The sequence below is a fragment of the Alternaria arbusti genome (genome assembly GCF_024043155.1).
Source record: "Alternaria arbusti strain BMP 1465 chromosome Unknown scaffold_12, whole genome shotgun sequence".
Taxonomy (NCBI): Eukaryota; Fungi; Ascomycota; class Dothideomycetes; order Pleosporales; family Pleosporaceae; genus Alternaria; species Alternaria arbusti.
In genome coordinates, this window is record NW_026249952.1 from 385226 (window position 1) to 408132 (window position 22907).

General features: G+C 53.1%; 10 protein-coding genes across 10 annotated transcripts; 7 read left to right on the plus strand and 3 right to left on the minus strand.

Moving 5' to 3' along the window:
• Positions 1-4902: 4902 nt before the first annotated feature.
• Positions 4903-5691, minus strand: J4E86_008078 (uncharacterized protein; the record flags this gene model as incomplete). Its single annotated transcript, XM_051448592.1, has 5 exons — positions 4903-5069; positions 5122-5142; positions 5195-5486; positions 5551-5623; positions 5672-5691. The coding sequence occupies 5 exons, from the start codon at positions 5689-5691 to the stop codon at positions 4903-4905; spliced, it is 573 nt and encodes a 190-aa protein (XP_051300188.1).
• Positions 5692-7587: 1896 nt separating this feature from the next.
• On the plus strand, positions 7588-8737 carry J4E86_008079 (uncharacterized protein; the record flags this gene model as incomplete). The annotated part of the gene is made up of 4 exons (XM_051448593.1): positions 7588-8007; positions 8083-8134; positions 8218-8503; positions 8701-8737. The coding sequence occupies 4 exons, from the start codon at positions 7588-7590 to the stop codon at positions 8735-8737; spliced, it is 795 nt and encodes a 264-aa protein (XP_051300189.1).
• Positions 8738-10255: 1518 nt separating this feature from the next.
• IPP1 (Inorganic pyrophosphatase) lies at positions 10256-11302 on the plus strand (the record flags this gene model as incomplete). Its single annotated transcript, XM_051448594.1, has 4 exons — positions 10256-10432; positions 10509-10628; positions 10683-11110; positions 11161-11302. The coding sequence occupies 4 exons, from the start codon at positions 10256-10258 to the stop codon at positions 11300-11302; spliced, it is 867 nt and encodes a 288-aa protein (XP_051300190.1).
• A 227-nt stretch (positions 11303-11529) lies between these two features.
• On the minus strand, positions 11530-11874 carry J4E86_008081 (uncharacterized protein; the record flags this gene model as incomplete). Its single annotated transcript, XM_051448595.1, has 2 exons — positions 11530-11645; positions 11694-11874. 2 exons carry the CDS (start codon positions 11872-11874, stop codon positions 11530-11532), a joined length of 297 nt encoding a protein of 98 aa, XP_051300191.1.
• A 306-nt stretch (positions 11875-12180) lies between these two features.
• J4E86_008082 (uncharacterized protein) lies at positions 12181-13589 on the plus strand (the record flags this gene model as incomplete). Its single annotated transcript, XM_051448596.1, has 2 exons — positions 12181-12527; positions 12593-13589. The coding sequence occupies 2 exons, from the start codon at positions 12181-12183 to the stop codon at positions 13587-13589; spliced, it is 1344 nt and encodes a 447-aa protein (XP_051300192.1).
• Positions 13590-15383: 1794 nt separating this feature from the next.
• J4E86_008083 (uncharacterized protein) lies at positions 15384-16394 on the plus strand (the record flags this gene model as incomplete). Its single annotated transcript, XM_051448597.1, has 1 exon — positions 15384-16394. One exon carries the CDS (start codon positions 15384-15386, stop codon positions 16392-16394), a length of 1011 nt encoding a protein of 336 aa, XP_051300193.1.
• A 419-nt stretch (positions 16395-16813) lies between these two features.
• Positions 16814-17720, plus strand: J4E86_008084 (uncharacterized protein; the record flags this gene model as incomplete). Its single annotated transcript, XM_051448598.1, has 2 exons — positions 16814-16962; positions 17048-17720. The coding sequence occupies 2 exons, from the start codon at positions 16814-16816 to the stop codon at positions 17718-17720; spliced, it is 822 nt and encodes a 273-aa protein (XP_051300194.1).
• Positions 17721-18026: 306 nt separating this feature from the next.
• J4E86_008085 (uncharacterized protein) lies at positions 18027-19061 on the plus strand (the record flags this gene model as incomplete). Its single annotated transcript, XM_051448599.1, has 1 exon — positions 18027-19061. The coding sequence occupies one exon, from the start codon at positions 18027-18029 to the stop codon at positions 19059-19061; it is 1035 nt and encodes a 344-aa protein (XP_051300195.1).
• Positions 19062-19463: 402 nt separating this feature from the next.
• On the minus strand, positions 19464-20515 carry J4E86_008086 (uncharacterized protein; the record flags this gene model as incomplete). The annotated part of the gene is made up of 3 exons (XM_051448600.1): positions 19464-20034; positions 20087-20219; positions 20272-20515. The coding sequence occupies 3 exons, from the start codon at positions 20513-20515 to the stop codon at positions 19464-19466; spliced, it is 948 nt and encodes a 315-aa protein (XP_051300196.1).
• Positions 20516-20713: 198 nt separating this feature from the next.
• On the plus strand, positions 20714-22369 carry TRM82 (tRNA (guanine-N(7)-)-methyltransferase non-catalytic subunit trm82; the record flags this gene model as incomplete). Its single annotated transcript, XM_051448601.1, has 5 exons — positions 20714-20860; positions 20948-21144; positions 21192-21876; positions 21930-22136; positions 22187-22369. 5 exons carry the CDS (start codon positions 20714-20716, stop codon positions 22367-22369), a joined length of 1419 nt encoding a protein of 472 aa, XP_051300197.1.
• Between the last annotated feature and the right edge of the window lie 538 nt (positions 22370-22907).

Genomic DNA, 22907 nt, shown 5'->3' on the forward strand with positions numbered 1-22907 from the left:
TCCGACTTAGGGGTTGGATGGAGAATCCGCGGTTAAAGTTCACGTACACCATGTATGAGGACTTCGGTACTCCGCAATGGGTTCCGGATGCATAGCCATCGAGACTCAGCAAGATGAAGGGTGTATGTGGCGCTTTAGGATGGATGCCGAAAAGTGATGCCAATATGTCGATTCCTGCGTGTGAGTTCGTGAAGTCTGGTCGCGAAGGATCTGCGAACCAAACTCGGACCTGCTACGGCTGACTCAAAGGTAGTGCTGGTAACCTGGACACGAGAGAACGAACAAAACGATGAAGAGTGGTAATCTATAGAATTCCATGTACTAGCGACATGACTCACATTGGTATATATCCTATCTAAATCTCAATTATCTCTTCAACCTACGCTCTCAACTCCCTTAACAAATTCGCTCTAATTCGACCGATCTAAAACTCCGACCTCCTCATTCATCCCCTGTCGACCTTCACGTTCGCCGAAATGGACAGATTCAAAGGACCACCCACTCTCGTAGCCAACGCCAGTTGCCTCGAAATGTCAGTCTACTGCCTCACTAGAAGTATTGCGCAGCTGAGTATAAAGTGCTAACCGCTAACAGTGCTCAACGCAACCAAGTCCAGTCGCCTCTCTTACGTCTACCGGCTGAAACCCGTAACAAGATATTCGATCTAGCCCTACAACTTAGCCCGAAGAGTTGGTCAGGTGGGCCATATCTGGACTGGAACGACTCCTGTCTAGTCTCAGAACTCAGCACAAGGATGTGGCAGCACGACTCCCATCTCCGCTGGGACCGCCTGCATCTATCCCGTGCATCACGACAGATCTTCGCCGAAACCGCACATGCCTACTTCGCAGTACACATCTACCCTGTTGCATGCGCCACACACTATTGGTATGATGAAATCGGCTACCCACGGCACAGTTTCACGCCCTCTCAAATAAGGGCTGTCCAGTGCATCGATGTCGATGCGACGGCCTTTGAAGGTTTAGAGCAGGAACACATTGACGCTGTCTCCCACACGATCCGTACGTTGCGGTGTTTTCCTGCACTGCGAAAGCTTATCATCACTGAGGCGCCGTGGTACGTAGAAGATGTGGAGTGGTATAAAGAGGTATTCAGGGATGGAGTGGGAAATCAAGATCTTGAGGTAGTGCATGAGGCGTCTTATAAGGGGTCGTACTGGTGGCGCTGGATGAATGGCGGTCATTACGAAGTTTGGGATAAATCTTTCCTGGATGATTTCGTCTTGGAATTAGAGTAATATGTGCGCGATGCCGAGCTTTGGTTGCGTTGTTCCGGTTTAAGGATGACATGTATTCACAGAAGCCACCCAGAGCTCCTAGGTAGAAATGAAAAGCATCTCCATACAACCATATGTACTCCCAGCCTAATAGCGACCCTTCAAGATGTTTTGCATAACGCGCTTTGCTCTTTCACCACCCGGAAGGTTCATGTCAAACATACTACTCGCAACAGCCTGCCTCTGTAACGACTCACCAGCATCGCGCAGCCGAATCCAACTCTCCTCATCATCCTGCATAGCAGCCACATTCGCACTCCCCAAAGTAGGGTCGTAGAAAGGACTATCCGGATCCGTCGAGTTGAGACTGTACTCACTAGGCGGCGGCACACACACCGTCCCTGGCGACGGCAGCTCACCTGTCTGAAAGTACGTGTTCACGCGACTTAAGATACAAGGGTCAGGCGCCGACATCGAGCAATGCCCAGCATGGTCGCCGATCATAAGGCTGCTGCCGGGGAACAGACTATGCATATAGCGTCCGCTGCGAAGAGGTGTGACCGGGTCCGCCGTATTGCTGATAAAGAGGATAGGATGTGATGTGTTAGCACCCCAAGGACCGTCGAACTTGTAGCTAGCTTTGATCTTCCAAGATGCGCATTGCATCAGTAGCATGGACCAGTAGGAACCAAAGTTCGGCGAAACTTCGTCCATGATATCCCAGTATGCGGCGAATTCCTCTTTAGTCAGATGGGTTTGATCAATTCCGTCGCTGCATAGGATGGCTGTCGTGGAAACAGGGGAACTTGGCTGTTCGAGTGGTTCGCTGCCATCGACAGGACAGGAGAATACGTGGTTGTAGCGCAAGGTTCCGGCGATCTCGTTGATTTCCCTACCAACTCCTTGTTCAATGGCGAATAGGCTGGCGGCTACGAACTCAAATGTGAGGCGCGGCTGGTAGGTAGCGCTGAAGAGAATTAATTTGATGGTGGACCAAGTGAGAAGTTCTGGGCCTTCTGCCGAGACGATGGGAAGCGGATTGTGGTATAGCGATGCGATAATGTTTTGCGTGCGCTCCTCTATGTCGAGAACACTTGAGTTGGCGGTAGCTAGAGGACATCTATTGGGACCCACATTGTAGCAGAATGTATAGAAGGAAGTCATGGCCTTTTCGACGTCTACAAGACTTCCGTTACCCATCGAGTGGGTGTAGTCGTACGAACTCACGACTCCATCGAGGATGATACGTCCAACACGGTCCGGGAACATGGACGCGAATGTAGACCCGAGGAAAGTCCCGTAAGAAAAGCCCAAGTACTGCAGCTTGCTTTCTCCGGGAACATATGTGGGGCGGTGGCATCCAAGACGCTTGCCAGCCTTTTGTGCAGCCTTTTGAATGACTTCCTTCGCCACATATTCGGCATGCCTTTCAGTGATCTCCAACATGTCTCTGGCAACGAACGCAGTAGACATGTACTGCTTAATATCCGGTCCCTCTTGTGTTTCTTCGGCAAGCTTACAGGATGCGCCAAAGGCGTGTTGCATGGACCAAAGTCTACCAAGGGCTGCATCCGAGCTTCCAACAAGGCCCTCGGTCTCTTCCCTCAAACTCCAAGAGAACGCAGAAGGCTGATTTGGCATGCATTGAGCGACTGGCTCTGTCCAACCAATTCCACGAGGGTCAAAGCCGATGATATCGAAGTATCTTGCGTCAGGCGATGGGGTGAAAGTCTCAACGTTAGAGTCTATGATCTGTTGTAACCCTCCTGCTAAGAAGAGCGCAACTGATGTACCTGATCCTCCGGGCCCGCCAGGGTTGAACAAGACCGGGCCACCATACCGGGGATCATCCACGGATACTTTGGCGGGTAGCTTGACGATAGCGATGCTCACAGTATGATCAGGGTAGGTCCCGTTGAAGTAGTCCAGTGGCAGGCTCAGTTTTGCGCATTCAAATTGGCCAAAGCATTTGTGGAATTCTAGATGCTCACTCGGTGTGATCTGGAGCTTGGTCAGTCTTGCATCCACCAGTCGATATTATGATGCTGAAGCAGGCTTGTTAGACTAGATTGTAGAGAGCTGCGGTTCGCTTATGTTGATACGGTGCTGGGACTTGGGTCCGAGCGACATGCTGGTGAACCGGAATGGGATCTGGTCAGGCCACCAACCACGATCAGATTTTTCATTGAGCCTTTTGATGACGAAGGCCGTCTGTGGTGCTCCGGCATGCGCCCAAGACATCTCCCGGAAGTAGAGTAACCACCTGCTGTGCGACTTGGATCGAGGCTATCATTCGATCTGATAAGATGCGGGCCAGGGTGGCTGCAGAACCACGTGTGCGGTGCGACGCTCAGGGAACACTCTCTCAACATACCTCGGACCACTCAAAGGCAGCATCATGCAACGCAGGCTCAATGTCTAGAAATGAGGACAGATCCCAGTTCTTCAATTCAGGGAAGATGGTATCCACTGCCGCGAGGCACACGAGTGTGACGAAGGTCGCAGAAAGCAGTGCACGCCACCGCGTCGGGGTCCGTCCAGGCTTGACCGGCGCCGTCGCATCCTCCAGCCCGTTCCAACTCTTCATGATGTACTCGAAGTCGTTCCAGCCGGCTGAAGAACAAGCAAAATAAATGCGATGAAGTATTGGATATCCGCGAGTCGTTGAATAGTAGAAGACGGGTGTGGAGGGGTCGTCTGTCAGCGTGCATCCTCAGCCCAAGACATTCGACGTCGCATCCTGGCGCCTGACGCCAAAAGTGAAGATCACCTCAGGCAGCAGCAAAGCACTCGAGGATGCGGAAGTGTGTGCGCGAGGACTATACAAAACGCAGCACGGAGTGCGCCTGACTCCCCGCAGACAGCCCAGCTATCGCTTGCAGAAACCTGCCTTTCTACTCTGCGTTGGTGCTGCAGCTGCAGCAGGACTGGCCGGCGGCTATGTATGCAATATGCAGATGTGGTCACAATGCGCTGCCTTGGCTGCTGAATTTTCCATGTGCAGAAAGCGAGACTAGTGCGTGCGATTAAGTAATGGGTTAGTTGCCGTCGAGATCATCTCATGTGTTGGGTTGTGAGGAGAATTGGCATCGCCACGAACCTGCGTCTTGTGGAGGGACCCGTTAGAGACCGCAGAGCCTCATCGCAACAGCGATAATGTGATCTGGTTGATCCTCAGGAAGAAGACGCCGATCCAGCTGTTGTACCCATTTGCGAAGCGAATGTGAGTGAGCATGCTTGCTTTTGAGATGCGGTGTAATCTGCTTTTTGCTGACATGTCTTTTGGTAGAGTTCAAGGTTACATTGGAATGACACAGCTTTTGGGTAGGTAGCAAGCCACCATGACTACGAAGAGCCCGTAAGGAAAGTGCACAAAGAACGGGAACCCTCATAGCGCGACAAGTACAGAGTAGCAGCACCTCCTGATTCAATGGGTATCTCATCTCTCAGTACCAACCACCTCTACTGCCATTAAACATAATATGAAACGTCCATGTGAATGATGATGCTCATTCGAGGAGGAGCAGTGTCGGCTAACGTCCAAAAGATCTCCATCATGTAAAGCCAGCTCCAATCCCAGGAGCGTTCTTGCCCTCAACTAGAAAGTTCGTACCTTTGGTCATTCTGAGAGCACAGGACTGTAGGACGTGGGTCCGCCGAGGTGTTTACCATTGCTGGCCACCACCTTGACCACCCTCTTGACCACCACCGTAACCGCCCTGGCCGCCGCCCTGACCGCCGCCGTAGCCGCCGCGAGACTGGTATCCGCCGCCGCCGCCGCCGCCTTGAGAAGGTCCCCAAGAGCCGCCGCCCTGGCCGCCGCCGCCGTAGCCTTTTCACTAAGTTAGTTTCTCACTGCGAATACAACGGTGACATGTGCTTACCACGGTCGCCGCCACCGTAGCCTGAGGATATAGTTAGCATAGAGCCGCGATGGGTACGATGTGAAAAGCTTACCTCCTCCTTGTCCACCGCCGTAACCTCCACGGTATCCGCCGCCACCGCCTCCGTAGCCGCCGCCGCGAGGAGCACCACCGCCAGCGCGGTCGGAGGCCTTGTCGACGCGAATCCTACGTCCGTCGAATCTGGGAGAGTCAGCAGTGCCCACTGTTGGATGGTACGTGAAGGCAGAAAGGACGTACTCCTCGTTGTTCATGGCCTGCATCGCGGCATCGGCCTCGGTGTCCTGGGCATAGCGAACAAAGCCAAAGCCTCGGCTGCGGCCAGTATCGCGGTCCTTAACCACGACCTGTGACGATGTGAGCTTTGACTCGACCTTGGCGACGACATTCGTCGAGTAGCGTGTCACTTACGGCTTCTTCGACTTGACCGAACTCCTCGAACTTTTGACGGAGAGCTTGGTCGTCGGTGTGCCATGCGAGGCCTCTGTGAAGGGTCAGTCGCGGTCGCGGTATGGGAAGGCTGCGTACTTACCCAATGAAGAGCTTAGACATGGTGAGAGTGATGTCTGGGTCGAACACTGAACGGTCTCAATACTAGCTCTCGCAACTCGAAACAAGGCGCGCGATACAAAGAAGCTCAAGACAGGTAGTGACAGGAGTTGTAGAGTGAAGGAAAAGTGCAGGAAGGCGAGGAATCCATCGCGGCTTCCCGGGCAGGCAGTATGTAGCAACGTGACGGAACGAACATTTGATCTTGTAGCACCAGGCTGTATTGGTGATGATGGCGCAAGCGATTGCTCTGAAGAGTTAGAGGAGGGAGAGTCGGCTGCAGGCTGTCGCAAGAAAGTGATGGCACAGGGTGAGGAGCAGAGATAGTGAAGCGTCTAGGTTGGCGGGGCAAGCGACGATATGAGTACCCCTCCACCAGGTGAAAGAGCGCTAGGCTGCAAGCAAGTAATAGGTTGCGCGCACGGACTGGAGGGCTGAGGGCCCGGTTTATAAAGCGACGTGGATGGCCACGAGCGACGGGGTGCAATGTGTCTCTCCAGCCAGTCGAGCCAGTCAAGCCAAGGGGTCTGGTAGTTCGGACCTGGGCTGCAGGCAGGCAAACGGAACTGGCCCCTCGCAGCTAGCCGGTCCCAATGCCTTGTCTAGGAGCCCGCACCTGACGATGGACAGGGTGCAGATACTGGTTCTGCCATACATGTCGGCTGGCTGGCTCCCTAGCCTGTCCCGTGTCTGTCTGTTCATGCTGGGTATATGCAGCCCACGTTAGCCTGAGACCGGGGAGGCCCAACTGCAGGGCCCTTGACGAGCCAGAGAAAACGATTTTTTTGATAGGTGCATCGATCCATCGTCGTGCTCAGAGTGCCGGCAGGAGTGCGGCGGCGTCATTGGGCCACTGCGAAATACGTGCATGGACAAGCCTGCGGATAGACAGATTGCGTGCTCGAGACAGCAGCGATCTGCGCCCGTGGCTACAGCAAGACTATCGGGCTGTGACGAAAAGGTCAATGGCGGACAGGTATTGGACAGAAGATGGTGGTTCAAAGAAGCTTATCAAAGTCGCCATCCTTAGTCTGACGGTGTGGGGATCGGGCCTAGCTAACTTCCAGGCCCTCCAGGGCTCTGCATCCCGAACTGGCTCGTGCGCGCGACGTCAAGATGTAGCAAGCTGAGCGTGCTTAATGAGACGACTGCTCGCACTTATACGACCGAAGTCCATTGCGCTGAGACAGGCCAGAATGTCCCATCAATCACATACTACACAGTCGTCACCATCGGATACAGAAAGCGGGCAGATTGGCAGCGTTTACCGAGATATACCGAGGCAGCGCGGACTGAACCGATCCATATGTGTTCGTTCTGCATATCTCCAAGCAAGTCGGCGACGAGAAGCTATCGCAGCCATTGCCCTGCGATGGCGGCACAGCGCATGCGGCAGCACGATGCACGATGCCAAGACGTCTCGCTCTCGGGGACTGATTCTATGGCAATACCATCCGTCCAATGATATGAGCATCTTGCAGCCCGAATAGAAGTAAGGAGAGAAACAGACACGACAGGCATGGCCTCATTTCCACACCGTGAAGGTTGAAGGGTTGACGATGCACTGGCGTCATCAAATGCATCGTGCCTTCCTCCAGCAATGCAGTGGCTTCGGCGATGCCGGCAGCTTCACAATGGCAGCACCCCTTGCACCTGCCATCAATCTGTCTGGCTACCTGACGTAGCCTATCAGGTAGCTGCAATATCCAGATGAGACCTTGTCACCTTGAACGTCTCCCAGAATACCGTCACACAAGCAACTGAGCGACTATCACGACGATCTGCTCATCCACGCCGTATCCCAGCACCGTCTGGCCCCTCGAGCATCTCAGACCCACCAGACTTGCGAGGCGAACCAGACTCCGTTAACGGCACGGCTCGTCTAGGATGCAGGACAGCATGGACATACGAAAGTGGCTAGACGAGACAGTGCAACCGGAAGCACCGCGCGAGCCCAATAACCTTCATCAGACCGCAGAGCCTGCTAAACGGAAGCGCCGCCGCAGATCAGACAGCTCCCTCCTCGATCCCCGTCCGCCTGCATCCTCTCCGCATAAGCCAGCGGAGGATAGTGCTGACGAGGCGCTCCAGGCGACATGCAGCGACAGCTCTAGCAGCAGCCGATATGCGCGCAAACCTCGTAGAAAGACGCGTCCAGAGCGGTATGAGCCACAGTACGCGCCAGGTCCCCATGCCCATCGCGATCGTAAGGACAAATCAAAGAAGTCGCGACGCAAGCCTCGACGCAAGAAGGGCGAGAAGGCACCTGGTGTTATGCAGACCTTCCAGGCCACGAACATATCTGGGGATCGGCTGACTGTAAGATGTCTATGCGGTCGCCTGGAACATACAGTATGGTGTTGACGATTGGACTAGTTGAAGCCACGGGAGCAGCTAGGCCTTTTCAACAAGGGACGGACATCTACTGCAATCAAGGGCCGCGGGTGTGAGTAATTCATTCCCCTTCTTACAGCCTGAATGATATCTTCCTGTACGTCTTCCCCGCATTACCCAGCTGACGTGTCGCAGTGCCCGATCTGGTCTTCTCGGAAATGAAGTTTCTGCAGCAGCACAAAGACGAACCAGAACCTGTCCCTCGAACCGAAGCGTCCAAAAAGAAACGCAAGAAGGACAATGAACAGATGAAGGAAGGAGAGATCTCCGCTTTCTTTACCTCTGCGCGACCGGCATTAGTCGACAAGGACACAAATACCCTACCGCAGCATCCTGTACCAAAAGCTAAGCGGCGTCGTCGTGATCAATCTTCGGCAGATGACACTGCTATCCCAACTGTTGAAGCTACAGGCCAAGCCTCGTATCTAGGTTTTGGAGGTAGAGGCCCTCGCCATGAAAGTAATAGCTACGTTTCTTGGTCAGAGTCAATTCGAGCGCCTAGCACGGCGCCAGCACGCCCTCACATATCTCACATACGTACCAGTTCGCGCGATGTAGACTTTCATGGTGAGCTCGAAACCAGAAATGCAAATGAGAGCAATAGCTTCAAACTACCAGCCCGACCTCCCCCAGTGACGAAGCAAAGAACCGATAGCACGCCTGCCGAGCGCTTCAGGGTTTCGTCATTGGCTCCATCACATGGCAGAGCTTCGAGATCACAGTCCTTCCCGCAACACACTTCGTCCCCGCGAAGACCGAACCTCGTCGATCGATCTGCGAACCCACGTGCGGCTGACAATATTCATTCGCCTTCGTCAATGCCACCGTCTGTGCCCAAACATGCTATGGGCTCGTATCGTACTCAGCTACCCAGCTCCTCGAAGAATAATCGATCAGACTCGACTCCAGTCTCTGGGATGACTGCTCCATCCGGGTATGGACAGGAGAACCAGCATAGCGAATGCAGTCCTGCTAGAGAAGGGAAATTACCGACATCGTCTGACTTGGGGGTGGTTTTGCGGCATTGCAACGATACCTTCCACGAACGACATCTGGCCGCAGGGTCGCGGAGGAGACACACCGAGGAGACGCACCCATCGTATCCACAGTCGAACCTGCGGCAGAGTACGAGAGACACTTATCATGCAGCTCAGCAGGGTCACACTGTACGCTTCGCGGATCAGTCTCATTATGGACCGGTGATGCCCAATTTTGCTGGCCCGAGCATCTACGAACAACAAGCACAGCGTCAGCGATCTCATATGCAACGAGATCGCGAAGAAGAACCTCTCCAAAGTCTATATCTTTTCGAAGAAAACAACCTAGACCAAGGATATCAAATGGAATACGATGACGGGATGGAGCATGATGACGAGAACTGGGGAGGGCTTTTAGAAGAGCCCCTGTCGTATAGCCTTGATGGTGATTCTGACATGTACGGCGGTATCGAAGCACACACCGGAACTGAAATTGAGCTGGTCCAGGATTCGAGACCAGAAAACGACACGGTGGCTCCTGGATTTTGGCGGCCGAATAAGTTGTACTGATGTTGAAGTGGGTGGCTGGCTGGCAGCCACATAGCGCGTTAGCGGCAACTTTCTTTTTCCGTGATTAGAAGAGGTCCTGAATAGCGAGACCTGAAGCCTGCAGTTATCCCAAGAAGCTCAAATGATGAGGAAAGACATGTGACTGCAATCTGATTCATGGCAATCTGACGAAGCTCAGAAATCGATAGCGACAAGCTGCCTCGGTGTCCGTGCATAAAAAGTTGGAGCTTCCGGTCTCCGCTTCCGTACCTTGCGGACGTTTTCTGATCCTCGGTCTGGGCTTCGCATGAGAGGAGAATCGGCTGCGCTTCCATCTGGTAGTTTACTAAACGGGTGCCATCTGCATGCTCATCCATCAATCGTTGTTGCGGCTCTGTCCCGCCCAGAGATTGATCACCCGGTCGAAGCTCCCCTTCCCTACCGCGACGGCTGTCCCATGCAGACAGTCGGCGGTGACGTTTGTCACAGTGGCGCCTTCCCAACACAGCTCCCCGCCTGCGAGCCCCACTAGTAGACCCCTCAACGACAAAATCAACTCTAGGGCTCGTCTACTTGCAGGCCATCTCAACTCCACAGCTTCTTCTTCCACAGCCATCCACACAGCTGCCACGAAGACCCCATCCACCATGTCTTACACCACCCGCAAGGTTGGCGCTGCCAACACCCTCGAGCACCGCGTCTACATCGAGAAGGACGGCCAGCTCGTCTCGCCATGGCACGACATCCCGCTCTACGCCAACGAGCAGCAGACCATCCTCAACATGGTTGTTGAGGTGCCCCGCTGGACCAACGCGAAGATGGAGGTGCGTCGGCCCCAATTGGCTGCGCCGTGGCCTGCGTACGGCCGCGCGAAACGAAAGACGCTGACTGTCGCTACAGATCTCCAAGGAGGAGCAGCTCAACCCCATCAAGCAGGACACCAAGAAGGGCAAGCTCCGCTTCGTGCGCAACTGCTTCCCCCACAAGGGCTACCTGTGGAACTACGGTGCCTTCCCTCAGGTACGCTGACGCGACCCCGATATCGGACAATACACCAATGCTGATGCTGTGCAGACTTGGGAGGACCCCAACGTTGTCCACCAGGAGACCAAGGCCAAGGGTGACAACGACCCATTGGACGTCTGCGAGATTGGCGAGCTTGTTGCCAAGCCCGGTGAGGTCATCCAGGTCAAGGTCCTCGGTGTCATGGCTCTGCTCGACGAGGGCGAGACCGACTGGAAGATCATGGTCATCAACGTCAATGACCCGTTGGCCCCCAAGCTCAACGACGTAGAGGACGTCGAGCGCCACCTGCCCGGCCTTCTCCGCGCCACAAACGAGTGGTTCCGTATCTACAAGATCCCAGACGGCAAGCCCGAGAACCAGTTCGCCTTCTCCGGCGAGTGCAAGAACAAGAAGTACGCCATGGACATTGTCCGCGAGTGTGCCGAGGCCTGGGAGAAGCTTGTCACTGGCAAGACCCCCAAGGACGAGATCAGCCTGTGAGTAGTGGCCAACCTACCCCGAATGATTTGTACTGACGAAGCTCTAGCACCAACACCACCGTCTCGCACTCTCCCGACCGCACCGATGCCAGCTCGCTCAACGTTCCCCAGGGCGAGAACAAGGCACCTGCCCCCATCGATGGCAGCATCGACAAGTGGTTCTACATCTCCGGTGCCCCGTCCAACTAGATATAACGGGAGCCGTGATGACCACAAAGTCTGGATATCATTGGAGCATGGGAATGACTGTAGATGATAGATAAACGTGCATGATTAACGCCGACCAACGACGGTATATGGACCCATGAGGAATATCATCAATGCCTCGTCTCAGCCCAACCCAGAATATTGCCGTGACGCCGACCGATGCTCTGTGTCTTGATACATATGTACACTCATGTCTTGATGTCGAGCCCTTAATTGCCTGCCAACTCGTCTTTACGAGCCAGTGACCGTGAATGTCTATCCACTTCTTCGACGACTTGTGTTATGCGCATGTTGCTGAGGTCGAGGTTCATCTCCTTGCCATCCTCTATGTGGATGTTAGCTATTGCCCGATGTGCACCGAATGTGTACGTACTGAACTTGACGCCCAAACTGGCGGGCTCTTTACTGTCTCGCGGCAGCATCTTGGACTCAATCTTCATGCCATCTGCACGTGCGTTCGGCGGTATTAATGAGAGAAAGAGGCGGGCAGGCTTCGAGCGCGGGGAGAAGGGATTGAAGGTAACGCGGACGTCGGTCAGAAATCTGGTGATCATTGCGGCGGTGGAGGACGGAGGAGCTGGCGATGCAGACTATGGCTTGTTAGAGGATACACACAATGAATAGATGCGACTACTTACCAATAGGCGGTGATTCGGGAATGCGCTGCAATTGACGTCCCACGGGCGCTCGTCGCAACCTCTTCGCGATAAGTCCGTGCTCAAGATTCTCTGCGGGCCATGCTACAGCTAGCCGTCCAGACACGTTGCGCTCTTCCACCCCGCCAAACGGCCCACCGTAGCCATCTCCGTCATAGGCCATCTGCATACATCGACCAAACTCTCTCCGCGTTCCAAGCCACCATGGCACCTCTCCCCTCCACCACGCACACTCTCACCACCCGCCTAAGCGCCCTCTCCGAAGCCAACAAAGGTGTCGGCCAACTTATCCAACGACTAGCCAAGCTAGACTTCCAGCCAGGTTCGCAGCCACTCGACAATTCCGACGAAGGCGACGTGAGGTTGGAACTCAGTGCCGAGATCCACGAGACTCTGAAGGGCATCGAGGAGGAACTTGAACTTCTGAGGCAAGAGGTCGAGGACGTTACATCACAAGGAGGCATTACAGGAAGAAGGCGGGATAGCAGCAAAGACAGCGAAAGGAGTAGGCTTGCTGTACTACTTGCGAGATTGACCGAGGACTTGAAGTTGTGAGTGATGCATTCCCCGCTTACCGTGTTCTCTGTTATGGCATGCTGACCCTACGTTCCTGCAGATCGCGATCACAATATCGGAAAGCGCAACTCACAGCCAAGCACAACGCCGACCGCGCAAAGCTCAAAGAACGCGAACTCCTCTTCTCCAACCTACAATCAGGCTCCTCCACCCCATCTTCCACATATCGCCAGAGAAAGCAACAACAAGGGTTATCAGAAGGTGAAGTCGTCGCGCAGGCCTCCTCAGACGTCACATCTGCTCTGCGCCGGACAGCCCAATTGATGAAAGACGAGCTATCGCGCTCACGATTCGCACAAGAGACACTCGAACAGACCAACGCCGCATTGCAAGATCTTGGGGAGCAGTACTCAGACCTAAACACCCTACTAGCCAACAGCAAGAACTTGGTTTCGACACTCTTGAAGAGCACCAAGAGCGACACGTGGTATCTTGAGACCACCTTCTACATCCTCATAACAACAATCATCTGGCTCGTATTCCGCCGCTGGCTATACGGACCGCTCACCTGGTTCATCATCTGGCCAGTCAAACTTACCTTTCGCATACTTTTCGCCGTCCTACCCTTCGGCGCCGCATCCTCAGCCGCATCCTCGAGTGTGGCGGTATCCTCGTCTTCAAGAACCCTCATCGTCCAACCTAGCGCAACAGGTGGCATACCCCGACGCGAACCCAACGCCCAAGGACACTACATACCTGTCGGTCGCGGAGGCGGAGTGAATCGACAAGGTCAGGATCCTAGTCCACAAGGCTCATATTCGCAGCAAGTAGGCAAGATGGCGGAACAGAACCAACAGCAGCAGCAGGAAGAAGTGCCTGATCACCCTCAGTTCAGACAACCGAGGAAGGATGAAGACGAGGGACCGGTCACACTGGGAGACGGGACTGTATTGCAGGAGAGCGATAAGCCGAGGAATCCAAAGAAGAAGATGTGGGAGGAGGATGTGAAGAGTGCGAAGCGTGATGAGGCGCAGGCGCAGGAAACACCGGCACAACAGGAAGGAAGTGGACAAAGGCGGAAGAGAGATGAGCTATGAGCTGCGACTTCGCAAGTGGGCACGTAGACTGGAAGATATCCTATGATAATGGCCATCATTATTACTTTATGACCACCATCTTCACTCAGTATCTCGTCCGTTTCTGGGCAGGTGGTGACTGCGCGCTAGCAGTCCTGCACTATATAAAGCGCTCTCTGTCTCGCATCTTGCTTCCCTTCTTCCAACAACTACTAAAAATTCTTTTACTTTCAAAAAAAAAGAAATGCGAAGTTTGCATGACTCCGGCTCCAAAATGGCAACAAAACAGCACATGTGTGTCTCGCTGGCTGCGCTCTTTGCTCGATTCAAAAAAACAAGTTTCGACTCCATGACTGCGTCGGTCCATTCCTCGAAAAGTCCAAAAGCTTAGAAGATCTGTTCATGGCTGCACTTGTGCAGTGAACCTCCAAAAATGCGCGGATTCGCTTCATGTCTCGTCGAGTTACCTGCCGAGTGTTACCAAAACTTTGAAAGCCATTTGCAATGACCTGTTCCTCCTTTCCCGAAATGAAGATATACCCCGGCTATGTCACAGAACTGTGCCGGCTTTTACCCATGCCTTTGTTCTGGGTGCGTTCTAAAAACAAGTTAGCAAGATGCATGTTGGCTTTGCTCGTCTCCTCGAAACGGGCAACCGAACCCAGCATGTTCGTCCTCCTGGTCAGAAAGATACGTAAAAGGATGCCATGTGTTTGCCGTCTTTTTGTCAGAAAATACCGCCTCAGCACTTCATGCTGTCTGGCTCGAGTTCCTGAGCCTAGCGATGGTATAAAATCTACGGCTGTTGGTCTGGAGCTTCTTCCTTCCCACTACCTTCTCCAGGGCTTTTACTCCCAAAACATAAAAGGCTGGAACCCATGTGGTTTTCCAAAACTTCACGCAAGTTGGGCCATGTGCGTCTTTGCGCTTCCGCTTTCAACTTCAAAACATCTGTTGTTCTGTCTGCTTCCATCAAAATATCAAGGTCGCTCTTGCATGAGTCTTCCCTCTGCTGTCTCAAAACCACATTACGTTAGAGACATGGAGCTGTCGAGTCTCCCTTGGAATTTCTAAAAGCCGTTGGCCTCGTCCTTCCTTCCTTCCATTCACTCTTCCACAAGATCAATCATCAAAAGCATCTAGGACGTGGACTGGAGTTTGGACATGGAAAACACACGCGAGCCGACAAATGTTTCTGTTTCCGCAGTTGGTCCTGGAGGCTACTGCAGCTGCATCGTAAAAAGCAGCGGTTGGATTCAAAATAACAGGACACTACTACCTGGATCTCTTCTCCCCTCTCCAGAGGATCACAAAACATGAGCAGAAGGTATGCATGAAAGCTGAGCACAAGCTGGAGCTACTCACATTGCCCAAAACGCACTTTCAGTCAGCGGATGACTCTGTGTTTGTTGGCCGCGGACACATAAAGCAGATCGCATCAACACTTCGACCCTTCCTTGTATCCAGATAAAATTCATATCGACCCTTCTAAAAAGATGCTGTGCAGTCATGTATGTCGTCCAGAGTCCAGAGGCCACACGCGAAGTTGCTCGTGCGGCCTGCGTTCACTCACGTCAACTTGGGAAAAGCCCGAACGGTTTTGCAGACTGCATCAACATAAAAACATGTAAAGTAAGTGGCCAGACTTCGATGTAGGGCCTAGACCTGCTCAGTTCTTTTTTTGTATAAGGTGCATCCGTGATAGTTTCAACGCGCTTGGCATCTGCATAAAAGCGGCACGGCTGCGTACACAAAGTGGTCTGGCTTCTCTTGTCAAACAACTCAATTACTGCCACCTAAATCTCATCCGCCACCATGGATCCAATCTACTCACGCGATGAATGCATCGCCGCGATCCGCGACTTCTACGACTTCCTGGGAAAGATGTTCATGGATGTGCCAGCGTCCATCATCTACCCACCTCCCGGCGGTTGGCCCAACATGACTCCCGAAGTCGCGGATCGTCTAGGCAAGGATCCAGAAGTCATCAATCTGCTACGCCATCTGCCATTTCCTGATGACCAGCCTTGCACAGCACGGCCGCACTGTTTGCCAGGCACCCGGTTCCACGCCTGGACGAAGGCAGTGGACGAGCTGAAGGAGCAGGAGGACGCAGAGAGAGAAGATCTACTAATCGAGACGGAGAGCTATGAAGACCAGTTCGGCGGCATAATTCCCAAATACTGCATCGGTCTTACGTACGCTCTCAACATCAGCGAATATGTGATGCTGTTGGACGTCAGAACTGGGCTGGTATATTGGATGGACTGCCCGAAGGAGACTATCAAGGCGTGCGATCCTCAGCCATCACGTCTGGTGTATCCTTTGGAGGGGGAAGTAAAGGAGGAACCAGATAAAAGCGTCGTTGTTGTACAGGAGGAAGAGGATGATGTCGAAGCTTCAGACAACAACAGCGAAAACGAAACGCCTCCGACATCCGACGACGGTAGTGACGACGACAACGATGGGTCTGTTGATTTCGAGGACGACGATGATGATGACGATGACTCGATGGACGTGGAGTGGGGACCCTGCTGGCCGGTTCGCCACTTCTTCGCCATGTTGAAGAACCACTATATCAAGCTGAACTTCATCCCCCATAGCAGTCGTCGCGTCGTTCAAATCTGGACGAAGCGATACACTGACCACGACCGAATTCCTGAACGTTTTGCAGAGTTTTTACAGTCCATATATCACAAACATGGATGGCCTAATCTGGAAGTCTATCAGAAAGAAGCATGTATGGCAGAGCTCGAGAAAGCGATGGAAACAGAAGGTACCAAATATTACAATCTCGATCAGTACTTCCAGAATCGCGAATACTAGAAGGAGAGTTGGGGATCAGATTACGAGTTGAACGCGGTGTGACATGCACCATTATTACGCAATGCCGAATAAATAACTTACTGCGGTTCCTTTCGGCGATGTGCACCATTTCTCTCTCTTCTTCAAAGCCACTGCCTAACCCTGCATGTCTAATGGAACCCTTGACCTGAATCAATGAAAGTAACGCACATTGTGGCTGTGAGTGGCCGTGCAGCTGTCAGGAACTCACAGGCAGCACATATCTGTACCGTTACATCAGAATTTGATTGCGTGATCCGGAAAATCACTGCCACTGCTTCCACAGTATGGATCTTTAGCTGTTGTCTCTTGCAGTGGTTCCAATACCCTCAAACGAATACACCAGCCCTGACTGAACTACCCAACCAGACCGCGTACCTTGGTAATCTTCAATCTCGACCATGAATGCCCTGAAGCACATTAGAAAGCTTTTCGATGAATCCGACATTGGAAAGGCATATCGCAACCCAGAAAATCCTACCGACAACTCACTACGCCTACTAGACGATGGCTTACTGGATACCACACCCCGCGACGAAACGCTGGAGATGTAGGTGAAGCCTTGAGAACAATTCTCGACTCGAACAGAGAAACAGACACAAATTGCACCGACAGTATCGACTAACACACCCCAGAACCGCCCAAAATCAACAAACCTCCCCCTTGCTCCGTCTCCCCGCCGAACTCAGAAACCGCATATATGACATCGTGTTCGGCCACCGATCAATCCACCTCAAAGACCGTACACCTTCGAAATACCACCAGATCCCCCGACCCTGCGTCACGCACATCCGCCCCGTTCATCCCGACAACGACGTATACGGCCCCGGTATCGAAAACGACCGCACGCGTCATCCGGGTAAACAAACACATACATTCTCCTTCCTTTTCGTAAGCCGCCAGATCTACGAAGAAACCCGCTACCTCCCCTTCAGCCTCAACACATTTAGGTACGACGAACGACTCGGGCGACAGACCTGGCTCCGCTCGCTGGCATCCCGGCTCGCTGTCGTGCGGAAAGTGCGTCTTCATGTTGAAGAGGATTGGGGTATGAACCGTGGATTGAACCAAGGTCTGACCAAAGGACTGGAGTTCTTCCCAAGTCTCGATAGTCTGGAGCTGATTTGCGGGTATGACCGGTACAACGCAGGTGGGCTTGACAAGGTACTCAAATTGGCGAAAAAGACGAAGCGGGATGTGGAGGCGCTAGTTGGCTCCGAGGTCAAATTGAGGATCTACATTAGGAAGTATTGGACCATTCGCGAGTACGACCTTTTTGACTCTTGTGCCTCTTCTCTTTTCCTTTGAGGTTTTGAGTGTTGGGACCTATCGTGGTCGGTTTTGAGCGACAGATTCGAGACATCATACTCGCGGCTGGCAAGTTGACATTGGTCCGGTTGAGAAGATTGATGGTGAAAGCTTGGTGAAGCTTGGGAGGCTTCGCCCTGGAGAATCAGATCTTAGTCATCAATTATTCCCAACAGGGAAGGTACATAACATGACAACTTCGTCATAACAAAGCTCACCCAAAGATATTTGATAGTCTTACTTCCCCAGCTGTGATTTCCGTTCTCGACAGTACCATCTCATCCCTTCCTGCTGGAAAAGCCGAAAATGCAAGTCCACGAGCACCCCGCCTCATCCCCCATCCTACGGCGGGCCCTGAAAACCGCCCTACCCTACAGTGTCAATCTCGTCTACAGAATCCAGCACCCAAACCGAACCGAACACGCCCACATACTCGCCACATTCTCACCGTCAGCCACAGAGATCCCAGAATGCTGGGCAGCAGCGTACCTCGACCGCTCCATGCGTCCAGAGACCGAACTTTGGATCTTTAGTAGCGCAGAACAGCCACATCATACGAATGCAACACCGGAGTTTCGTCAAGAGAGCAAGAAGGCGATATTGGCATTACTAGAATATATGGCTACACTTCCTACTCCACCAATGCGTTCCGATAATCTACCTGCTCTGGAGCTGGCAAAGCAACACGAAAAAGAATATCCAACCCCACCAGCGTGCGGCGCATACGAATCATCACCGGGGACGTATATGCGACATCTCCTCATGCCCAAAGTTGTTACGCTAGGGGCGTGCCATCGCGACGTGGTTGAGATACTCCGCGAAGCAGGAGTCTTACGCACCGAGCTTCCAGGCCCTGATGCAGAGCTGAACAAGTTCTTGTTCAAGCTTTCTGATCTTCCAGAGACGCGAGAGCTGCCCAAGGGATTACGGTGGGGTGAGATGCGCGAGCAGGATATTGATGTCGTCAAAGCCAGGACGTCTATTCCAAGGACGACGAAGACACTCATGTCACTAAGGAGTGTCGGTGTTTTTGACGCAGAGACAGACACAGCAGTAGCGTGGACATTCCTCGGTTTAGACGGTTCTCTTGTTACGCTACATACAGAAGAAGCATATCGAGGGAAGGGGATAGCAAAGGCCGTTGCAGCGAAGCTGTTTCGACAATATGCCCCAGGGTTAGCAGTAGACGACGACGGGAATGCATGGTCACACGCGGACGTATACTTGGGCAATGCGCAAAGTGAGAGCGTCTGTCGAAGCTTAGGAGGCAAGCCGCTCTGGAGGTGCTTTTGGGTGCGGATAGACCTAGAAAGGGCGGGTCATCCTGCAAAGGCCGTCTGAGCTGCGGTCAAATGGTACGGATCACCTCTTCATAGCATATTGAGGTGCACAAGCTAGTGATATATCTGTTTGGAAGTCAGTCTCGAGCCTTGCCATAGTTACGAACGAGCGACTTGAAGAACAGGGTGCTCATTAAAAAATTAGAGTGTTGTTGTTGTATTTTGATCCTCACCGAGGAATCTCAGGGTTAAAAAGAAAATAATCATAGCAGCGCGAGATGATAAGGGGGTAGGCTTACCTGAGATTGTACTGACGCAGATGCTTTGTGAGCATCACGGCATAATGTCTGAATGAGTTCATCTGATCGTATTGTCGTTGACTGTCTATATCATGAAGACATGCTTCGACAGACCGTAGTCATGCCGATATCTCTCAAGAAATGTCATCGCAAACGTGAGTAGCTTAGTCGAAGAGACCGAAGCCCATGTCGTCATCCTCAGACTCCTCCTTCTCCTCTTCCTTGGCCTCCTCCTTGGCGGCAGGGGCGTCACCACCACCGGAGGTAGCACCGACGGCAGGGCCAGCGGAGGCGTACTTGTCGGGGTTGGCGATGCGGTCCTTGAGCTCGGCGATCTCCTCCCACTCGTAGTCGGTCTCAATGGCGACAGAGATGACCTTCTTGTAGGAGTTGACAACGGAGTGCATGACGGAGGGCAGGGTGGGGAAACCAGAGGCCAGAGAGATGGCGGCAATGGTGCTGATGGCAGAGGAGAAAGCCTTGAGCAGCTGGGACTCCTCAATGTCCAGGACGGAAGCCTCGAAGGTCTGGCCGTTGTCGTAGATCTGGTAGATACCCATACCGTAGGTGAAGGGCGAGATGTTCAACAAGTTGAGCAGGGTAGCCTCGGAGGCACCGACCTTGTTACCAGCCTCGATGAGCTTCAAGTCGGAGGTAATTTCGATGGTACCACGGGCAATCTTGGTGGGGACACCGAGAGCCTGGAAGAAAGAGGTCTTTCCGGGTTCCATACCACTGCGATATGTCAGTTGCTTGTACGATGTGTGCGCGCAAGACGTGTTCTTACGTGTTTCCGGCGGGAATGTAGACATCGCCAGGGGCGACGGCACCGGCACGAGCGGGAGCAGCGACACGGTTGGCGAGGATCTTGTCACGGGTCTCCTTGAGGTCGGCGTTGGTGAAGACGAAACCGACGTTGCCTGTACTATTGTCAATGCTGTGCGCGAGTGTCGCGTCTGCTGGAAGACGTACCCTTGACGTGGGGAAGGAGACGCTCGTACTCGGGAGAGTCGTTGATGAGACCCTTCAGAGCACGGCGGACCATGGTGTTCTTTCCCATGAGAACGACACCCTCGCCGCGGAGCGACTGGCGGATCTCGTGCATCTGCTGGGACGAGACATTGTCGACGGTGACGATGAAGATGCTCTTGTACTCCTTGAGGAGCTGCTCGAGCTTCTCGAAGTAAGCGGCCTTGGTTTCTTTCTTGCCCCCCATTGTGTTCTGCGACCCAAAGGGATGTTTAAGGTCTTAGTTTGGTGTTGTTGATGGTTTGAGGAAGAGAGGGAAAGTTCGGCCGGCGAAAATCGAGGTTGTCTGCTGTGGGTGGCCCCTGCTCGCCTAACGCGCTAGCGCATTTGGGGCCTCACAGAAAAGTACCATCAACTCCACGAGGCAGTGTCCAACGCAGACATCATGACTGTTCCATACCAGTGCATTGTAGCGCGAAGCTCCGAGTCTTCAGATGACTGGACTTTGTTTGCTGCGAGCGGCTCCAAGATTGTAGTTCAATCCAGCCGCGGGTCAGTGACGACATGGCCACAGCAAGACGCCCAGATTGAAGTGAGTGATGGCGTACTTCTTGTGATTTGTCGGTGTTGTGGCGTTGGATTGGTGGTCGAAGTCGCTGTGCATCGCTAATATGAGCAGGATCAGCAGGAGGGCGACTCCGAAGAGCGACCAGGAAAACGCATCAAATTGGAACAACCGAAAGAGCAAAAGTCGAATTTCGCCAGTCTCATCCTCTCAAATGATGGACAATACTTGGTTGGCATCACTGGCGAAGATAAATGTGTTCGCGTCTTTCAGATCGATGCTCAGAGCCACCTGCACCAGTTGAGTGAAAGGTAAGAGGCGCACGGTATTGAGAGTTTCGAAAATTGACATGATCAAGGTGCATGTCAAGACGGCCTTGCTCAATCACTCTCACGTCTGACGATGCAACCATATTGTGTGCAGACAAGTTTGGCGATGTCTATGCATTACCGCTTCTCCCTTCGCCTGACGACGACAAGGAAGAAGAGTTGCCCGAGGCACCAGCAACTGAAGAGGCCGATGAGAAAGAATGGATCCCCTCCGCTACTACTCTCACCGTTCACTCTGGGAGGAATCGAAAGACTCTCGAAGAGCAGCTGAAACAGAAAGCGAAAGGCCCGGCGAAGCCCAAGGAGACTATGCGATTCAAGCACGAGCTGCTCCTAGGCCACGTTTCTATGCTCACAGATGTCGTCTATGCTCAGGTAGACAGACGGGGCTATATCATGACAGCAGACCGGGACGAACACATCAGAATATCACGAGGCCCACCGCAAGCGCACATCATAGAGGGATTCTGCTTCGGCCACGAAGCGTTTGTGAGCAGGCTTTGCCTCACACAGTCTGGCCTACTTGTGTCTGGCGGTGGCGACGATCACTTGTTTGTATGGGATTGGCAGAACTACCTCTTGAAGGAAAAGTTGGCCATCCGTGATCTTGCCTTCACTCATCTCCAGGAGCGTGGCATGATCCCAGCAGGAGTAAATGTGGCAACGTACAAGGTCGCGGTTTCAGGAATATGGAATCTACCAAGCAAGGACGGTGTAAGTGTCATGAAGATTTTGACTTTGTTTATCCATCATCTGACTGTTGATAGGCCGAGACAGTTGTTGTGGCATGCGAGGGAGTACCAGCGCTATTCAGCTTCGGACTAGGTGCATCCGTACCAGGCTATGTCATTCCACTGGACGGCAACGCACTGGACCTTGCCATCATCCGCACGTCTACTGGTCCTTTGAAGTTGACTGTGTCGATAGACAACATCCAGAAGCCAGGCTCAACCACCGAAGTTCGGGAAGACACGGTAAGCTTCCTCAGAAGCATCTCATGGATGATAGCTAACATGTCGAACAGGCACCAAGACTGCAATACTTCGCAAGACAACAAGACGGTACATGGCACGCAGATGCAGAACTCGCAGAGACATTGAAGAGTTTCGACCAAGGTGGTAACGACCGACTTGCAGATGACAAAGCAGTCCGGGATATGCTCTACAATGTGGAGAACCTCAGGAAGCGTCCAGGCGCGGAGGATTAGATAGCAGCGTTAGACACCCACAATGGACTCGTAGTGCTCACCCCCAAGCGCGGGGCCGATATACAAAGACAGAAAGTGAAGCGCGACGCGTGCGACTCCAGAACGTGCATGAACTGTAATCACTCAAACAGTCGCCCCCAGACTACGCCTCAGCACCGGACGAAGTCGCGACATTTCGGACGGGGCTCCTGAAGAACTTTGCCGAGGCTCGTGATACAGAAGTCGCCTCGAGTCAAGCATGTCAGCACCGGACATTAAACGCGAGATGGGCAAGATGGGTGGGCTGCGTGGAACGTGGGTCTAGTACAGGTCGATTTCTAAGAATGACAGCCCGGCCGGCGATGGCGTAGATCGACAGCAAGCAGCCGACTTTTTTCTTTCCAAGCAGAAATCTCCCAACGTCTGACATGTGTCGCATTTGCAAATAAGGTGTGTTTGCTCTCTTGCTTTCTACGTCCCAACGTGCTGCCCTCATTTTGATACCGCATTACATATATATTGACTGCGACGCATAGTTGAGCACGATCTGCATCTCGAA